This window comes from Branchiostoma floridae, chromosome 17 (genome assembly GCF_000003815.2).
Source record: "Branchiostoma floridae strain S238N-H82 chromosome 17, Bfl_VNyyK, whole genome shotgun sequence".
NCBI lineage: Eukaryota > Metazoa > Chordata > Leptocardii > Amphioxiformes > Branchiostomatidae > Branchiostoma > Branchiostoma floridae.
This window is the reverse complement of record NC_049995.1, coordinates 3,264,541-3,286,023: the sequence shown is the minus strand read 5'-3', so window position 1 is coordinate 3,286,023 and position 21,483 is coordinate 3,264,541. Positions and strand designations below refer to the sequence as shown.

The 21,483-nt window shown below is 39.9% G+C and overlaps 1 protein-coding gene across 1 annotated transcript; it reads left to right on the top strand.

The window, feature by feature from the left end:
• Positions 1–1,175: 1,175 nt before the first annotated feature.
• Positions 1,176–19,952, top strand: LOC118404985 (protein ADP-ribosylarginine hydrolase-like). The gene is made up of 12 exons (XM_035804385.1): positions 1,176–1,349; positions 12,842–13,006; positions 13,697–13,750; positions 14,999–15,097; positions 15,538–15,613; positions 16,332–16,388; positions 16,818–16,948; positions 17,380–17,476; positions 18,043–18,216; positions 18,424–18,474; positions 19,072–19,174; positions 19,642–19,952. Exons 1-12 carry the CDS (start codon positions 1,265–1,267, stop codon positions 19,708–19,710), a joined length of 1,161 nt encoding a protein of 386 aa, XP_035660278.1. The 5' UTR covers positions 1,176–1,264; the 3' UTR covers positions 19,711–19,952.
• The last annotated feature ends 1,531 nt before the right edge of the window (positions 19,953–21,483 follow it).

The following is a 21,483-nucleotide window of genomic DNA, read 5'->3' as shown; positions in this document are numbered from 1 at the left end:
GGTCATTTGTATGCCTGTTGTTCCTGACAGGCTTTCCATACTTCTCCAATTTCTTACTTTTTTCCGGCAATATTGAAATTCTTAATCTGTCCGATTTTGTATTGAAGCTCTTCTGTAAAAGAGTTGAAGAAAAACACTTTGAGAAAGGTGGAGGGCAGGAATATATGTCATTTGTAAATTTTACATGGGCACAGAACTGTTTAATAATAATGTACCAATGCCAACTTCCCCTGTCTGGAATCCCCCCTTTATGTTTATGTATCAACTTGCACTTTCCCTGGGAGATCTGTTTGTGCCCCTGGGAGATCTAGAGGCATGTGGTGAACACAGATTTATTACTCACTTGACTCTTGAGTAAATGCTTCGGTTAGGGACGTCCTTCTGATAGAATGGAGGTCCAGTGTTTTGGGAAGATCCACACATCTAGTACGTAAATTCAAAGTGCACATCAGTACACCACAAAAATATCAGGAGCGGGTATGCAAAACTGAAAACAAATAAACATACCCCAATCCCCTGCAAGACTAAGAGCACATACATAATAGATGAAGTCATGTACACACCTTTGTAGTCTTCCTGTGTCTTTCTCTCCTAGAAACACTTCAGCAAACACTCAAGCTCAAGTCACCAGGAGTTGAATACCAAGACAGACTTTTGACTCATAACTGGAACAAGTGAAAACAAGCACCAAGAGACAACGTCTAGTGAATCGGACGTTAAACAAGGATTCATCAACAATATCCTGGGTCCACATTGCACTCGGTACCACCAGCAGTGAATAATAGCAGCCTTGTTGGCGTAAAAAAGCAGTGTTCATGTTCAGATAGCAGGCGCAGGTGAAAATAACGTTACCAACGCACGTCAATGTGACGTATGCGGAAATCCCCAGGTGTACTCACCTGTCACGCAGTGGCGTCTGGGAAGGGGGATTCTCCTTTGGGATATTTGTTACATTCACACAACAGAAGGGGTGGTAAAATTTCTAGTTTTTCATCGATCGTTGGGTTCTAATTTGAACAAGTACTGATGCATACTATTTCAACTTAACCAGATTGTTGTGATCTTACATTAGTACACTTGAGTACATATTATTAAGTACACTTGCAACACATGCATACTTGATACAAACCGCCAGGCGACGCTTTTGTGAGGGTTTCACTTCCGCATTTTTCAGCAATGAGGAAGTAAGCCAAAACACGCCACACACGTCAGACATTACTTGCGGCCTATAAAGCAACCAGAATGACGATATAAACAGCCCTGAATGCGATTCCGGTGCCTGCTAAGACTCTCCACTGCAGTATCTGGTTATCTGGGCTCCAGGAAGCTTTGTGTTTTTGCGTTACGAGGTAAGGTTCGCGTTCGACGGAAATAGTCTTACTAAACTCTCTAAGGTTCAATTCTTTGTGATTTTCAGTCTTTAACAGGTTATCTGAACTAAATTGATAAAAATCAAAATACTATGCTTCGTTGCCAGGTCTTACATACGGGCGGCTGTGGAAATAGATAATTTTTTTTTTCAACTCTCCATGTTTGCGAGTGCAGAAAGCCTATTTTGTTTTTATCAGCGTGCAGTAGTGCCACCATGTTTGTTGGACGCCCGTTTGAGGCACTTGACATGGTCGCGTAAAAAAAAGATTAAAAAATCGCGGTGGCCCAAATCAGGCTGTCAAAGGTGCCCACGTAATCCCCACGAGTTGTTCTATCGCCTACAGTACTCGTGTTGATTCAAATATTATTTCGGGATGAGATTTGAAGAGTCAAAGTTAGCCTTCAAACTAGCTCTTTATGCTTGTTTTCGGCCTCGATTTCGCACTGCATGGGGGTTTCCGTGCAACCGATTACGATCATATACTTCCGGGTCGTACGAGTGAGGTCATTGAACGCGGGTCACCAGGTCTCTTGACGGTCTCAGTCTGCGCTAGGTTCGGTAGAGGAGGATTCAAGTCAGGCTTACGCATATTGTTAAATTAGGTTTGTTAAGGGACTCTTGGCGAAAGTATGTTTGAACTTGCAGAACGTTTTTTTAAGTTTGTGTTTGTTCGTATCGTCTCGGCCCACGTTGCGAATCTGCAACGGTTGTAAGGTCCCTTCCGAACGAACTAACTGGCATTCTCGTAGACATCAGGAGACAAACTGTGTTAATTTGAATAACTCATTTATAGAACAGTGCTGTAAGAAGTGTATACAGGGAACTAATAGCGGAAAACGTGTTCGGGAGACCTCGATCCTTGGGGAGACAAACTGTGTCAATTTGAATGACACACTTACATAATAGCGCCGTAAGAACTACAATGTAGCTTAACTAATAGCGATAAACGTGTTTAGGAGACAAACTATGTCAATTTGAATGGCGCACTTACATAATAGCGCCGTAAGAACTGTATGTAGCTAACAAATAGCGAGAAACGTGTTCAGGAGACAAAATGTGTCACTTTGAATGACACATTTATAGAACAGCGATGTTAGACCTGTATATAGCTATTAAGTAATCGCGGAAAACGTATTCAGGTGTCAAACTGTGCCAATTTGAATGACACACTTCTAGAACAAAGCTAAACGAACTGTATATAGCTAACTAATAGCGGAAAACGTGTTCCGGAGTCAAACTGTGTCAATTTGAATGACACACTTACATGATAGTGCCGTAAGAACTGTATATAGCTAACTAGCTATAGGATCGAAAAACATGTTCAGGAGACAAACTGTGCCAATTTGGATGACACAATGCATCATAGAATAGCGCTGTAAGAACTGTATATAGTTAACTTGAAGCGGAATGCATGTTCAAATGTCAATATGTGTCAATTTGAATGACACACTTATAGAACAAAGCTGAATGAACTGTATACAGCTAACTAATAGCGAAAAACGTGTTCAGGAGACAAACTGTGTCAATTTGAATGATGCTTTCATAGAACAGCGCTGTAAAAAAGCTGTATATAGGTAACTTAAAGTTCAATGCGTGTTCAGGAGTCCAAATGTGTCACTTTGAATGACACACTTATAGAACAAAGCTGAAAGAAATGTATATAACTAACTAATAGCGAAAAACGTGTTCATTTGTCCAACTGTGTCAATTTGAATGACGCACTTACATAATGGTGCCGTAAGGATTGTATATATATAGCTAACTAATAGCGAAAAACGTGTTCAGGAGACAAACTGTGTCAATTTGAATGACACAATGAATTATAGAATAGCGCTGTAAGAACTGTATATAGGTAACTTAAAGTGCAATGCGTATTCAAATGTCAAACTGTGTCAATTTGAATGACACACTTATAGAACAAAGCTAAAAGAACTGTATATAGCTAACTAATAGCGGAAAATGTGTTCAGGAGTCAAACTGTGTCAATTTGAATGACACACTTACATAATTAGTGCCGTAAGAACTGTATATAGCTAACTAATAGCGTAAACGTGTTCAGGAGACAAACTATGTCAACTTGAATGACACACTGACATAATAGCGCCGTAAGAACTGTGTATAGCTCACTAATAGCGAGAAACGTGTTCAGGAGACAAAATGTGTCATTTTGAATGACACATTTATAGAGCAGCAATGTAAGACCTGTATATAGCTAAGAAAATCGCGGAAAACGTACGTATTCAGGTGTCAAACTGTGCCAATTTGAATGACACACTTGCAGAACAAAGCTGAATGAACTGTATAAAGCTAACTAATAGCGAAAAAGGGTGTTCAGGAGACAAATTGTGTCAATTTGAATGATGCATTCATAGAACAGCGCTGTAAGAACTGTATATAGCTAACTTAAAGCGCAATGCGTGTTCAAATGTCAAACTGTGTCAATTTGAATGACACACTTATAGAACAAAGCTAAAAGAACTGTATATAACTAACTAATAGCGGAAAACGTGTTCAGGAGTCAAACTGTGTCAATTTGAATGACACACTTACATGATAGTGCCGTAAGAACTGTATATAGCTAACTAGGAGAGAAAAACATGTTCAGGAGACAAACTGTGTCAATTTGAATGACACAATGCATTATAGAATAGCGCTGTAAGAACTGTATATAGTTAACTTAAAGCGGAATGCGTGTTCAAATGTCAAACTGTGTAAATTTGAATGACGCACTTGTAGACAGCGCCCAATTAACTGTATATAACAAACTAATACCGAAAACGTATTCAGGAGACAAACGGTGTCAATTTGAATGACACACTTACATAATAGCGCCGTAAGAACTGTATATAGCTAACTAATAGCAAAATACGTGTTCAGGAGACAAACTGTGTCAATTTGAATGACACACTTATATAATGGCGCCGTAAGAACTGTATATAGCTAACTTAAAGCGGAATATTAATGCGTGTTCAGAAGTCAAACTGTGTCAATATGAATGACACAATTACATAATAGCGCGGTTCAGGCAGCGCTATTCTGCAAGTGTGTCAGACAAGTTCTAAGGTCCCTTCTTACGAACTAATTGGCGTTCCTTCGTATATATATGACTTTAGATGCGGTTATTTCATATCGAGTAACAACTGATTACTGGAGTTTGGACCATGGTAGGGTTTAAAGTAACTGAAATACTAACTTGTTCAAGTAAACTGTCAATTCTAGTACTGCGCTGTCTGAGCTGAAAACTGTGTCAATCATATGACACACTTTTGAAACGCATAATAACTATCTTATGACGGAAAACTCGCTCTGCCGAAAACTTTTTCAATCGAATGATTATACGATTTAGGCATATCTATTCAGTTTGCTAGTTTGTCACATTAATTGACACAATAGTTTATAACAGAAAACTTTGTCAGGAGGACGGCTTTGCAATTAATAACCGAGTGTTAAACAGTATAAAATTGCCTCATGGCGGAAACTTTGGTGGACAACTGTCACTGATAGTATGGCACACTAGTGCGATGATTAAACAGTATTAAACTGATGGAAGACTTGGTTGGGACGACAACTGTGTCATTAACAAGTTTTTTAAAACTTATTAAAATTTCGCAAAACGGAAAACCCTCACGGTCAGGACGACAACTGTATCAAATGACAGAAAACCTTGTCAGGAGGACAACTGTTATTTCATATGACACACTATGAAACACGATGTGAAATCAGTGTAAAATTGTCTTGATGGCGGACGACTTTTTCAGGAGGGAAATAGTGTGAATTTGTCTGACACCTTTGTAAGCGATGTTTGAACCGTGTCTTAAAAATGGAAAACGTTTTTCCGGGGGACAACTGTGTCAATCTATATCACCCACAATTAGAAAAGCGCTGTTTAACGTGTGTAAAATTGATCACGGAAAAAAGTTGGACAGTAAAGAATTTGTGTCAATTTATATGACACACTGGTAAAAAGTGTACTTTGGGCTGTACCTAACAACTTTATTGCTGAAAACGTAGTCAAAAGCACAGCTGTGTCGATTTGTTTCGACACATTTGTAGAATAGCGCCGAACGTATAGTATACAAATGTATGACTAAATCTTAACGGCTAATGTGTTCAGGACACAAAACTGTGTCAATTTGTATGACACACCTAAAGAAAAGCGCTGTAAGAACTGCATATAACCATTTTACAACAGAAAACTTTGTTAGGAGGGCAACTGTGTCAATTCATATGACACACAAGTAAAGTAAAGCGATAATTAAATAGTATGATCATCCGATTGAAAAAGTTTTTGTTAGAGCAAGCTTTCGTCAAAATCAATTTACCTCGCTGTTCTATGAATGTGTCATTCACATAGACACATTTTGTATCCTAAACACGTTTTTTTTTAAAAATTGGTTAGCTATGTACTGTTTTTACGGCGCTATAATGTGAGTATGTCATGCAAATTGACACAGTTGGTCCCCTGAACACGTTTTACGCTACATACAGTTCTTACAGCACTTTTCTATAAATCTGTCATTCAAATTGACACAGGTAGTCTACTGAATACACTTTTCGCTTTAAGTTAGTTATATACTGTTTTAACGGCGCTATTCTGTAAGTGTGTCATTCAAATTGACACAGCTTGTCTCCTGAACACGTTTTTCGCTATTAGTTTGCTATATAAAGTTCTTACAGCACTGTTCTATAATGTGTCATTCAAATTGACACAGTTTGTCTCTTGAACACGTTGCGCTGTTAGCTAAATATATATACATGTTGTAACAGTGCTTATTCTATAGGTGTGTCATTCAAATCGACACAGGTAGTCTTCTGAACTCACTTTATGCTTTAAGTTAGCTATATATATATATATACAGTTTTTTGGCGCTATTCTGTGTGTCATTAAAATTGACACAGTTTGTCTCTTGAACACGCTTTCTGCTTTAAGCTAGCTACATGTATATACAGTTCTTACGGCGCTATTCTGCAAGTGTACCATTCAAATTGACACAGTTTGTCCCCTGAACACGTTTTTCGCTATTAGTTTGCTATATACAGTTCTTACAGCTTTGTTCTATAATGTGTCATATTGACACAGGTAGTCTTCTGAACACGTTTTTCGCTTTAAGTTTGATATATACAGTTCTTACTTACATCGCTGTTCTATAAATGTGTCATTCAATTGACACAGTTTGTCTCCTGAACACTTTTTCCGCTATTAGTTTGCTATATACAGTTCTTATTGCGCTATCTGCAAGTGTGTCATTCAAATTGAAACAGTTTGTCAACTGAACGCGTTACACTTTGCTATGAGCTAGCTATGTACATTTCTTATTGCGCTACCTGTAAGTGTGTCATTCAAAATTGACACAGTTTGTCTTCTGAACACTTTTTCCGCTATTAGCTTGCTATATACAGTTCTTATTGCGCTATCTGCAAGTGTGTCATTCAAATTGACACAGTTTGTCTCCTGAACACGTTTTGCGCTATTACATGTAGCTTCATAACGTTATTATAGTTCTTACTGTTCTGTGAGTGTGTCATTAAAATTGACACAGTTTCTCTTCTGAACACTACACTTCGCTATGAGTTAGCTATGTACATTTCTTATTGCGCTATCTGCAAGTGTGTCATTCAAATTGACACAGTTTGTCTTCTGAACACGTTACACTTCGCTATTAGTTAGCTATATACATTTCTTATTGCGCTACCTGTAAGTGTGTCATTCAAATTGACACAGTTTGTCTCCTGAACACTTTTCCCGCTATTAGTTTGCTATATACATTTCTTATTGCGCTATCTGCAAGTGTGTCATTCAAATTGACACAGTTTGTCTCCTGAACACTTTTCCGCTATTAGTTTGCTATATACAGTTCTTATTGCGCTATCTGCAAGTGTGTCATTCAAATTGACACAGTTTGTCTTCTGAACACTTTTTCCGCTATGAGTTAGCTATGTACATTTCTTATTGCGCTATCTGCAAGTGTGTCATTCAAATTGACACAGTTTGTCTCCTGAACGCTTTTTCCGCTATTAGTTTGCAATATACATTTCTTATTGCGCTACCTGTAAGTGTGTCATTCAAATTGACACAGTTTGTCTCCTGAACACTTTTTCCGCTATGAGTTTGCTATGTACATTTCTTATTGCGCTATCTGCAAGTGTGTCATTCAAATTGACACAGTTTGTCTCCTGAACACTTTTTCCGCTATTAGTTTGCTATATACATTTCTTATTGCGCTACCTGTAAGTGTGTCATTCAAATTGACACAGTTTGTCTCCTGAACACTTTTTCCGCTATGAGTTAGCTATGTACATTTCTTATTGCGCTATCTGCAAGTGTGTCATTCAAATTGACACAGTTTGTCTCCTGAACGCTTTTTCCGCTATGAGTTAGCTATGTACATTTCTTATTGCGCTATCTGCAAGTGTGTCATTCAAATTGACACAGTTTGTCTTCTGAACACGTTACACTTTGCTATGAGTTAGCTATGTACATTTCCTATTGCGCTATCTGCAAGTGTGTCATTCAAATTGACACAATTTGTCTTCTGAACACTTTTTCCGCTATTAGTTTGCTATATACAGTTCTTATTGCGCTATCTGCAAGTGTGTCATTCAAATTGACACAGTTTGTCTCCTGAACACTTTTTCCGCTCTTAGTTTGCTATATACAGTTCTTATTGCGCTATCTGCAAGTGTGTCATTCAAATTGACACAGTTTGTCTCCTGAACACTTTTTCCGCTATTAGTTTGCTATATACATTTCTTATTGCGCTACCTGTAAGTGTGTCATTCAAATTGACACAGTTTGTCTCCTGAACACTTTTTCCGCTATTAGTTTGCTATATACAGTTCTTATTGCGCTATCTGCAAGTGTGTCATTCAAATTGACACAGTTTGTCTTCTGAACACTTTTTCCGCTATTAGTTTGCTATATACAGTTCTTATTGCGCTATCTGCAAGTGTGTCATTCAAATTGACACAGTTTGTCTCCTGAACACTTTTTGCGCTATGAGTTAGCTATGTACATTTCTTATTGCGCTATCTGCAAGTGTGTCATTCAAATTGACACAGTTTGTCTCCTGAACGCTTTTTCCGCTATGAGTTAGCTATGTACATTTCTTATTGCGCTATCTGCAAGTGTGTCATTCAAGTTGACACAGTTTGTCTCCTGAACACTTTTTCCGCTATTAGTTTGCTATATACATTTCTTATTGCGCTACCTGTAAGTGTGTCATTCAAATTGACACAGTTTGTCTCCTGAACACTTTTTCCGCTCTTAGTTTGCTATATACAGTTCTTATTGCGCTATCTGCAAGTGTGTCATTCAAATTGACACAGTTTGTCTCCTGAACACTTTTTCCGCTATTAGTTTGCTATATACATTTCTTATTGCGCTATCTGCAAGTGTGTCATTCAAATTGACACAGTTTGTCTTCTGAACACGTTTTGCGCTATTACATGTAGCTACACAACGTTATAGTTACCTGCATGTATGCAGGTATGGTTTTGATGCTGGTGGAAACTTTTCGGTAGCCGGGGATGTAGGGCGCTGTATCTCGTGAACGGATGGTGCGAGCACGACGATTTTTGGTACGTGGGTTGGGGGTGGTGGCTTGACACTCAGGTGTGATTTTGGGCCTCCTGGCGCTTGACCTTGACATTGAAGGTGGCATTTTTGGTGTTTTTGGGGCACTTTTGGCGTTGTGTGTCCGGAACGATACGCGCGATTGCGACGATTTTTGTTGCATGGGTGGGGGGTTGTTGCCTGTTGCCTAGGATTGACTTTGGGCCTTGTCGCGTTTGAACTTGACCCGGCAGGTCGAATTTTGTGTCCGGGAGGGGTGTTTCCGGAGTTATATCTTCTGAACGGCTGGTGCTGGCGCGATGATATTTGGCACATGTGTCGGCGGTGGCTGAATAATGCTCAATTTTGATTTTGGCGCCCTTGGTGCTTGAACTTGACATTTTAGGTTACCTTTTGTGCTGGCACGGGGCGTGCGCTGTATCTCCGGAACGCAAGGTGCCATTGTGTTGCCATTTGGTACGTGAGTTGTTTGTGGTGTCCTGGTGGTCAGGTTTGATTTTGGGCCTCCTAGTGCTTGAACTTGATACTGTATAGGTTGACCCTGTTTTAGTGTGGTTGGGGCATCCTCCCAATATCTGCTTGGTTTTAAAAACAGATTATGGTTGGGTGTAGAACCATCATCTGGCCTGGGCCACCTTCAATGTATCAGGTTACTTAGTGGCACTGACAGTTTGCCAGATGACGGGAGTGTGCCAGATTATATATCTGTTGGTCAGGTATAATTGGAGTTTGCTTATTACTCTTTGTGGTGTTTCTAGAGCTGTATAGTACTGAGTTTTAAGTTCCGGTACAAGTTCCTTTACCCTGTTGGCAATCATGGTTGAACTTGAACTTAAACAGAAGAAGATGCAATTTTCTAATGTGGAGGAGAACTGTATAGAGTGTGGGCATAAGAGAAAGGTATGTGTATGATTTGTCCTGTGTTTCTTTTTGTTTCTTTGGTAATGCCATTTCCATACTGTATACACTCAGGTAATTTGTTGTTTTGGGCTAGTCATATTCGCTTGGTTTTTGGGCCTGCTTAATCTATGGTACAGGCAGGGTTAAGTGGTGGAGGCTTAGCTTTGTTCTGTTTTAAATTCAGTATCGTTTGTTGCATTTTGTCGCGGCAAATATATGATGAAATTCCCCTTCTAAGCAACTGCTCATTGGTTTGTGGGGATGTTTGCTGGGTGTTTGCTTTGACTACAACAGCTTCTGAACTTTTCAAAGCTTCCATTGCCAGCAGCTTGCCATCTATAAGGACATTTTTCATAGTAAATTATGCTGTTAAATTTGGCTTAGATACTACAGGAGATTTAGGTTTGGGTTGGATGGATTGAATGAAAATATCATACCACCCTGGGGACTAACTGTTGCTGCTGCATGGGGGCTACCACTATTCATGTTGTCTAATGTCTATGGAACTACAGATAAAAGTATCATTGGTCAAATTATGCGAGTAACATTCCGATGTCAAGTGAATAACACCCCAGAAATAAATCTTTAATGAATATCATTGGAAGAACACAAACCAAGGAGACTTAGCAGCTGCATTAGGTCAGTACATTGAAATAGGAAGATATTAGTATATCATGTGACAGAGTAACTACATGTGCATGGGCCATCTGAGACAAAAAAAGGTAGCGTCTCAACAACTTCAAAGTACTGTGGTTGGTTACATACAGTACTTAAGAAATCCAAAATAAGTAATGTTCATCTCTGTCCAAACTTACAAATTCAGAAAATGGAATTTCAGAGTCAGACTTTTGCATGGTGCACAACCAACACGGTAAAAAGCTCATTTTTCCAACCACGTACCACAGACAAAAAGGCAAAAATACACAATAGGTCTACAGAAACCCAATACATTTCATGCAGGCCTGAGGTCTACGAACTCTTGTTCTTACTGTTCTGTAAGTCTGTCATTCAAATTGACACAGTTTCTCTTCTGAACACGTTTTTCGCTATTAGTTAGCTGTATACACTTAATGCAGCGCACAACGGTCCTTTAGATGTGTCATTCAAATTGACACAGTTTGTCTTCTAAACACTTTTTCCGCTACAAGTTAGCTATATAACGTTATATGTACAATTCTTACGGCGCTATTTTTTGTGTCATTCAAATTGGCACAGTTTCTCTTCTGAACACGTTTTTTCGCTATTAATTAGCTATATACTGTTCTAATCTTAGTTAATCCCTCAGTCAGGCGCGAGCAATATATCTAATATCTTCAACAGTTAATAGTCAGATGCAAAAAGGCTTCGTCGGGTAACGTTACCTACAGTTCACTTTACCCACGACGCAACCTATTGGAATAACACCTTGCAGATCATAGTGCTGTCTTATACTTCAAAGACATTTCAATATTACTTCGTAACATGATAAAACGCTGACAGCACCATCAAAAGTACTTGTGTACACTACCGAGTGAGGTCCCGAGTGACTGCCGCAACGGTATAGCGTGACCCGGAAACAGTTGAACCTCGCCCACTAAGCGGATACCCCGAAACCCCCATACGGTGCGTATTTCGGCTTGAAAACAATGGCGAAACCATAGGAAAAAGCTGTCGAAAATCGGTCAACTTTGACATCAAATATATACTTTCTCGTAAAAGTCCATCGCTTGAGATTCACAAGGCAGATAGAACAACTCGTGGGGATTACGAGGACACCTTTGACAGCCTGATTTAGCCCACCGCAAATTTTTAATCTTTTTTTTACGTGACCATGTCAAGTGCCTCAAACGGGCGTCCAACATGTTGGATGCGGGTGCCATTTTGTTTTCGCTCGTTCAGTATAAAGATTTCAAGCTATGGATGCTTCCCCATACAGGAACTGTTGAGTGCGCTTACCGAGATATAGATTACCTTTTAACCTCAAATTTAGACCAAAAGCTTATTAGTTCATGAATACAATTTGTTGTCCTCAGGGTACAGCAGGGGAAAAAATCCTTGGTGGAAGCTACAGGTGGCTTGGGGACGCCGTCCACGGCCGTAAAAGCCACACACTGTTTGTTTTGCTATTAAACAGTTATGGTTGTTAACAATGTGTGTCGGCGCCCTTTCGCATACGATAATCTCATTAAAACCCGTTTTTCAAGGTCTCAGTTCAGTCCTTCTAATTAATTTTCGCGGTTTTCACGACGATTGTAATTGGCTGACGGAAAAAAATTTCGAGCTGGCTAAAGCCCTGGGGTACAGTAACACCCCCACACCAAGCGACCGGTCGACCATGGAGCTAGTGTCAATGAGCCACATATGAACACTGGCACAGGACAAAAGAACTATATAAAACTTGATGCTAAATACTCTTGTACAGCTGACAGTTTAACAGCTTCCACCCGACCTCCTACAACCTGGAGTGAAAGAGGACTACTACAAACACATGACAAAAGGGTTAAACTAAAAAAGTTAACCCTTGTATCATCATCATAAGTCCCATAGCTTAGTAACTAAAGGTAGTCGTAGGGGCGGTCTGTACTCTGTCCACAATGTTTCTCCACTTCTGAAAGTTGTATGTCAGCCTGTCTAGTCAGCTGGGCCGCTGTCCTTCTATGTATTAACCTTTGTATGATAGCGATAGGAGCATTTTATTTGGCTATGTGTTAGGTAAATATCCCCACTTTAAATACTTAAATAGTAAAGAGAAATTTATATTCCTGACAGCTTTTGATAAACCAACTCTAACCAACCATACAGCTAGTTACATTTATACAATTACCAAGAAGCGAGAGGAAGTCGAATGTCCTAGAATAGATTAGACGCACATCTACATATATAGATGTGTATGACTGTTTCCATTGTTACATATATGTGATTCTTACCGTGTGATCTGTACTTAGCCCAGTGGGGCAAAAATGTGCAATAAAGGTCTTCATTCATTAATGAAGTTTGACATTTATCTTTTCCCCCAGCCATGGAGCCATTGACCGTGGACCACTATCGCAGTGCGATGGTTCTGAGCGGAGTCGGGGACGCTCTCGGCTACAAGAACGGAGACTGGGAGTTCTGTCACTCAGGACCCGCCATCTTAAAGGCGCTGAAGGAGATGGGAGGGCTGGAGAAGGTCAAGGTCAAGTGTAAGTTTAAGAAAGTGTAATTGTGTAAGAATTTTACTACATTAATGCATAGAAAAACATCCAGTTGTATAAGGTAAGTTGTATTAAAACAGTGAGTCTCCTACTCTTAATATCATAAGTACATTGGGTTCTTTCACATGCAAATAAGGGAGTGAGTGTAAATGCAGAAATGTTTGCGGTAGTTTTAGTTTCGTGGTTTTCGCGGTGACAACCTCACCGCAAACTTAAAACCACCGCAAACATTTTTCCATTACAGTATGTGACTACAGTCTATGGTGCTACGTAAACTTAGAACCACTGCAAACACTCCGTTTTCCCATTGCCGCAAAAGTAAATCCCCGTGAACTTAAATGCATTTACAGTACACTGCACTCCTGGTTTTACATTCCCATCCGAAAGGATGATGTCCGGACCTGCACATGAACTAGTCTCAAAGTAGATCCTACGGTGCCATAAGATAGTATCAAAAGCTGGCAAAGAAGTATAGCCGGCCAAAGGGAGTCAAACGGGCACGTCTGGTCGCATACACACTCCTAAACCGGCTTAACTCCTCTGCCAGCTACACATGTATCTTATGCTACCGTAGGATCTGCTTGGAGAGTACACATGCACATGATTGACGGCTCTATGGAATTTGTGTTGTGGTGAAAACTCTTGTATTAATGTCCTTTCTCTGCTTTGACTCTCCAGGCCCAGACTGGATGGTGAGTGATGATACTGTGATGCACCTGGCCACAGCCGAGGGTAAGCAAACAAACATACAAACAAACAAACAAACAAACAAGGGTAAGCCAACAAACAAAATAGCAAACAGAATAGCAAATGTAACACTACAGTAAAGTTTACATACTGAAGCTTGTCAAAAATAGAAAACGCTCATAAAGAATTTGGAAAGTCAAATTTACCAAAAACTTAGCATTTGATCACGCAAACATATACAGGATATACATTTTGATTAATTGCCACATCGGTACTAGTACTATGTTATTTCATTTCTAACACTACAGTAAAGTTTACATACTGAAGCTTGTCAAAAATAGAAAATGCTGACAACACACTCATAAAGAATTTGGAAAAAGTCAAATTTGCTTTAAACTTAACTGCAGCAAGTTATATTAGCATTTGATCACTCAAACATATACAGGATGTATAATTGCCACAACGGCACTATGTTCTTTCAGTTCTACACTACAGTAAAGTTTACATACTGAAGCTTGTTGAAAATAGAAAATGCTGACTTATATTCACAACAGTCATAAAGAATTTGAAAAGTCAAATTTACCTTAAACTTAATTAACTGCTTATATTAGCATTTGATAATGCAAACATATGCATGATACATAATTGCCACAACGGCACTATGTTCTTTCAGTTTGCAATAAAGTTTATTGACTTTTGTGGGCATGGCCTCTAACCAGCAGCGTTAGCCGAGCAATCACCCTGTAGTGGAAGTAAAGCATTCGTGAATAGTTTTATCAGGTTGGTACGTCACTGAATAAAGAGACTCTTTTTACCAGTTAGAATTGCCCTGAAGAAGGTGACAGATGGTCTCAGAAACATCGGTGAGAATAAAGCATTGGTTGTGTAAAAAGTCTCTTTATTCTGTAAGTAAAACAGATTCTCTGATTGGCTGGCAGCTGGTTCAAAGCTACAACCACAAGAGGCCACATAAACAAAAGTTGAAAGCTCACAGCCCAGTTTAGCACAGCAATCCCACAGTACATTTTGTATGCTGTCAGTATTGTATTGTATGGGGCATTACGGCTACTGACTATGAGGATGTCGGGGTTTACGGAAAATGCTGGGCTGTCACAAACAGCCTCTTAAATGCTAATAAAAAACAGCTTTTGTACCAGTGGGCTTTCGTAGATCTGAGTAGCCTGACGTGATAGCCAGACAAGGTAGACAGCCCAGCCTTTTCCGTAAACCCATGTGCACAGGGACCATAGGAGGTTATAGGGACTTAAAGTCATTAATGTTTTGTTTTGCCAGCTTTGGTGGAGGCCAGTGAGAAGGACCGCCCAACCCTGTTCCTGACCCTGGCCAAACATTACAAGGAGAGCATGAGGGACATGCACGGCAGGGCTGCAGGTAAAGGTCAAGTTCAATGTGATCTTGAACTAGTTAGCCCATCCAAGAGTGTCAGCTATCTTCTACTGGTTGTGACAGATAAGACAGGTGCTATGTACAGTACCATGCATAGTGAAGTGGTTGGAGACCACCGGGTGACCTGCCTCTGAAGTCTGAACCAAGAAGTTTTGAGTTCCAAATCATATAGATCATAATAAAAAAGAAAATCAAATCAAATTCACTCATTAATATTCACTCTACTGTGTGAATCTAGTGCTGACAATAGTTGACGGATGAGCAAGATTGTTTCAACTACAAATTCGAAACCACCACAAACACTCCATTTTCTCCTCACCTGGAAATCTAATCCCTGTGAATTTAAGGCCATTTACAGTATACAGGAAATGCATATTGGGCATGTGAACTTGTGGGATTTTCACTTTTAATTAATGCATCTACAGGGCTGACCTGTATGTCCAGCTGCTCCAGCCTGAGACCTCTCCGACCAGACGGATACACCATCCCGTTCAATCCAAGGTACCTGTACCTACTCTCTACTACAGTCTAACCTGCACTGGTGAATACCTGAGTATACATCAGGAGTGTGTGAGCGAGTGTGATCAGTGAGTGTGAGTTACAATGAGTCCATCAAACTGGTGGATGTACTGACCGATAAGTATCTAATACCAGCTCAAAAAAAAACAAGAAACAGCCATGACTTCAAGTACAAGAGTTACCAACCTAGGATTAATGTGTTCAAAAATTCGTATTTTCCCAGAACTATTGTAGAGTGGAATATGTTATCACCAAGCACAATAGGGGCATCATCTCTGGATTGTTTTAAAGAACGCTTACAGATAGATGTGCAAAAGTTAGGTGTGACTGGTCCTTCGGAGTAATATAACCTGCGAAGCTGGTGTGTTACGCCGAAGGGCGGTTATCCCGGCTATATACATGTATATATAGAGAGAGATAGATACAAATACAGAGTGGGTGAGTAATTGGGTGATTGTGGGTGATAGTGTGAACTAGCAAGCAAGTGAGCAAGCAAGAGTGAGTGATTGAATGAGTAAGCCTATAACAAAATTAGTGAGTGAGGAAGAGTAAATGAGATAAATAGTGAGTGAGTGAGACTGGGAGTGAGTGACTGAGTAAGGAAGTGAGTGAATGACAATGAGAGTGGGCGAGTGTGTGAATGAGTAGATACGTCAGAGTGAGGAAGTAAGCAACTAAAAAATTGTCCCATTTTTTTCAGAGGTGGAGGATGTGGGGCTGCCATGAGAGCCATGTGCATCGGTCTGAGGTACCCACGGTAGGTCAGCTCAACTGTCATATCTCAAAAAGAGAACTGATTATCTGATACTGTTTAATCCTTTGCTTTTCCTAGAGGTGTTGATTTTTGTAGTTTCACTTCAGTAACTTTCTTGAATGTACTCATTACAGTCCGGTTCAGGCCCAGGTCTGAGAACAACTAGAAAAGAGTTGCATCACTGTTTTGGATGGAGACATAAAAACCTACGACCCAATGTATGAGGGAGTTTATGTCTGTGCACAAAAAAAAACCCATCACACTGATCAATAAAAGTAGATGAGACCCAATGTGCTTGACCGACTATATGAGGTGTAGTGAACCCAAGCTACTTTTAACTGAGCTATTAAAAATTACAGCATCATGCTTAGTCCTCAGAATGAGCATCAGCTTTACTTTATTGAAACTTTCTTCTTTTGTAACATTATCCAGTCCAGAGGAGGTAGACTCCCTGATCGCAGTTTCCGTGGAGAGCGGACGGATGACACATCATCACCCTACAGGTTACCTGGGGTCACTGGCAGCAGCGCTGTTCACGGCCTATGCCGTGCAGCGTAAGCCTGGTGAGTACATGGTTTTCGGATTCGGATTCTCCTGTCGATTTTTCGACAGATGAGCAGGCACTTGCCGGTAGGTTTGGCAACCTGTTTCCCTGACCTGCACATAACTTTCTATGGTAAAGGAGGGGTGTGCAATTACCTCTCCACCCTTTTGTCTACTGGCACCCAATGTCTCACAGGGACAAGAACTGCTTGCCACGTGTAAGATGGCCTCGCACTTACCCATTCATTGCATGTCTTTCCATTTTGAGTTCTCAGCAAGTGTTTCCACTTTGCAGCATTTCCTGGTTACTACTTAGGTGCACGATTCAGGCATTAAGCATTGTGGGACTGCTAAAGTGGCTCATCTGGAATGGGCAGGGAATCTTAATTTGTTCTATAAGATCTCCTCATTTTGTTTTTGTTGTTTAATTTGCTGTTTGTTGTTTACCCAGTGCGTGAGTGGGGTGCGGGGCTGATGTCGCTCCTACCCCGAGCCCAGCAGTACATCCGTGACTCCGGCAGGCACGTACAGGAAAACATGGACCAATGGTAGGCTGGAACTATCATAATGATCTAATCTCCAAGCAGATCTTGCACTGGTGTGTTATACCGAATGCAGTTATACCGGCTATGTACATACAGATACAGGTGGCATAAGCTGGGGAAGGACTGGCAAAAGGAGTTTAATTTTAGATAAAACTCATTCCCCAGCTTATGATACTACCTTATGCCACTGCAAGATCTGTTTGGAGATTAACTATGATCCCATATCAGTCTTCTGATTATGTCTATCATCATGATATTGGCTGGATGTTAGTAGCCACTTGTCTTCTATTATCTCTCGTCAGCTGCTTGTTGATGTGCTAGTCCAAAGCCTGTCTCTGCAATGCTGTCCCTATCACCTATCATAATATGCGTATTACGTAGTACACTATATAGTAAGTACATGTAACGTGTAGTTTTTCAAATCTTCCAGTTTTTGTAATACATTACAACATGTACTGTTCTTACCATGGACATGAACCGCCATATAACCTTCTTAACACTCCTACTACAAAATTAGGTCCTCTCAAACATAGACAAATTTTACTTTTTCACACGTCTCCACTCCTTAGGTCCTACTTCACGGACAAGTGGCAGGCGTACCTAGTGACCAGGGGGATCTCGGACGGGACGACAGACCCAACGTTCCCCGCAGAGTACGGACCTGCTGAAAGGGACGCCTTCTACAAGACCCTGAGCTTTAAAGGTTGGGCTGGCTCCAGTGGACATGATGCGCCCATGATCGCGTGAGTTATAATCTGTACATGTGTAGCCACCAGTGTAACCACCCTTTGATTTGGAGCAATACACTCCAGCTTCTGTATCTGTACATGCATAGCTAGTATAACCATGCTTTTGCATAAATATATTATCATTAATATACCCTCAAAAATAAAATATACCCACATATGTATCATTAATTAGCCTGTTCTTTTCTCTGCCTTTTCCTACAGGTATGATGCACTCTTGTCTTCGGGGGATTCTTGGGAGGAACTCTGCAAAAGGTAAGCCTTTGATGGAAAGAAAGACTTTCACAGGAGTTTTGAGATTATGATGATATAACAAAAACACTACCCTCATATGTATTGAAGGTAAAGGTAAAGATAGTCCCTTAGCCATTTTCAGGCCATAGAGGTGGTGGGTTGTTATGCACTGTCTTATGGAAAGACAGTGTCAATACTCTCCTTCCACTGCCTTTTACCTCCTCAACCAAAATCAGATAGTACCTGTGTCCCATTTTTACGCCTGGGTAGAGTGAGGAGGGTTGTGTTATTAGTGCCTAATCGACCAAGGACACTGTGTCAGGTATTGAACTATAACCTTTTAATCTCTTGTCCGCTAGCTAAATAGCCACTTGGCCTTTCAACATCACTGCCAACTTATGTATACTGTATCATCTGCAGAATGTCTTCTGTGTGGAGTCTGTGGACACATGCATGCAGCTGTTGTTGGCTCCAAAACATTTTAGAAGCCTATTAATCATGGGTTGCCATTAATTGAAAAAGATTTTGAAAAATCTAGCAAATGTACATATCATTCTTCCTTTTGGAATACAGAATCTCAGAATTTAAATCTTTTGTGATGTTCCCTGCATCTGACAGATCAATGTTCCATGGGGGTGACAGTGATTCCACTGGTGTGATCGCTGCATGCTGCTGGGGCGCCATGTATGGTTACAAAGGAGTGCCCAAAAACAACTACAAGGTGAGAAGCTTAGACCACCTGAAGCTGGGTAGTAGTTGCAAATGCATGATATAGAATTGATTCAAGAGAAACCTTTAAGTTTAAACATTTATCCACAAGCCAAAATTCAAGTAATAAAGCAAATTAAGAGTTTATATAACTATTACCATTGGAGATTTCAATTTTTACCTCTGTCAATAAAAAATTGAGGTCTTGTTTTTGGTATGTCTGTGTGTGTGTGTCGGTGTATTTATTTTTCTGGGTATTTGTGATCAGCATAATTTCTGGATGAATTGTTATGGTATTTGGTATGTGGAATAGGAAGATGAAAGTCAAAGTCAATTTTGGCCCCCTGGCGTGTGACCTTGGTACAGCAGCAGATAGAAATTCAATTTTTTTGTATCTTTTGTCCTGTGTATGCTATCAGGTTTTGCTCTAAGAAGATTTTTACCAAGAGTTTTTTTTTTTTTACTTTTCTTTCCCTGCAGAAACTTGAGTACCGCTCTCGACTGGAGATGGTCGCAGAACAGCTCTACAGCCTCAGCCACACTACGTAGCCTATCAGCACGCAAGACACTGAAGTTGGTTATGTAATTTTGCAATTACATGTAATCTTACTTCAATAATCATATGCATATAATGCATAAAACTATGTGTGTGGAAATGTCGACTCTGACCTCTCAGCTTCATTCTTCTTTTTGGCAATGTTGTTTATAATCTGGATGAAATTATAATGTATTTATGAGTGCAGTAAGTGCCATTGCAGGTGTAGGTAATGATCTTGTGTTGATACATTGTTACAGTAGTAGGTGTGGTCTTAAGATGTAAATTTTTGTAACAATGACTTCGAGAAGACTACACTAGATCTTCAGTAAACAAATTTTAGCCCCTGTCAGACATAGTCAACCATTCCAACAATTTTTGAAATATGGTTGGCTGCTAGTTACAGGTGAGCAAGGTTATCTGTGGTTGGGAGTTGCTCCCCGAGGTTGCCTACTACTTCTCAAACTCTATCTGTAGATCATTTATGCTATCAGATAAGTGAACAGGAGCCAAAATAATGGATTCCATGCAGGCTACTCCCAACCCAGCACTGACCTTGGTTACGAGTTGTTTCATGGTAGGAAAGTGGTGAGAACATCCTGAAATTATGTATGATTTATCTGAATAGGCAAAGACTGAAATGATGATGTATAATTATATAATTTAATGATCAAATGAGGGTAACAAAAAGAGCCTCATTGAAGGTTTTAACTTAACTTTGTAAAACGAAAATCGATGAACTTGACAAATCTACTTCTATTCTATATAAAGATATCAGACAAACTATACTTTTACTTAATAATATATCAACTTAAGACATAAGAGTTTTCTTTTACACAAACAGTTTATCCCACCTGTTGACATTTCGATGTCTGTCAGACATCTTCCTCAGAGCTTCTAACTGGAGTTCTGCTTCTTGCCAGTGATAAACTGGTTGTGTAAAAGAAAACTCTGATGTCTTATGTTCTACCAACCTGATGAAATTATTTTCGGAATATGTCAACTTGTAACAATGGACAAATAGAAAAATACGAGGGTATATAGAAAATAAATCTATGCATAAGACAGCCTGCCCGCAGGCATGTCCGTTTACATTCCTGAGTGATATTTCATATTCTTTTGTTGTTATATATATAATATGTAGTTCTTCAGAACTGTTTTTCCCGGATTAAACTGGTTTGTACTGGTTTCAAGTGGTTTGCATCAGTTTGAATTGTTTATGACAGTATAAGGTCAGGGCTCGAAATGCCACCTGCATATGCAGGTTAGTGCAGGTAAAATTGGAGCTGTGTAGGTATTACTGGTGTCTACCTGCACCTAACCTGCACTGGTCCATGTACTGGGTTTTATGTATACAAAAAATGTAAATGTCCTATGATTTAAGTGTATCTGGATTGTTATAAGTTGCATAAGGTATAAAAGAAAAAAATAGCAATGGTTCCTGAACAACTTTAGTATGATACATACTTCCTAAATTCAAAGTGATGCAGGTAAAATTTGTCTGGTGCAGGGAATTTTCAATGTTACCTGCACCAGTGCAGGTATGCAGAAAAAAGCATTTTGAGCCCTGTAAGACAGTGATTCGTTTGAGATTTCTATGCAGGTTTGAGTCGTCGGTCTAATAAGGTTTTATAATGCCCCTTTGATGGGGTTTGGACTGGTTTGGACCAGTTTCAGTAACCCTGAACCCTGGTGACCTCTCCGTCCGTGAAACCCGTGATGCTGCACTTGGTCCTCTGGAAAAATCGTTCGATTGAGGTGCCCGTCCGCTGTTGGTGAAAAGGATA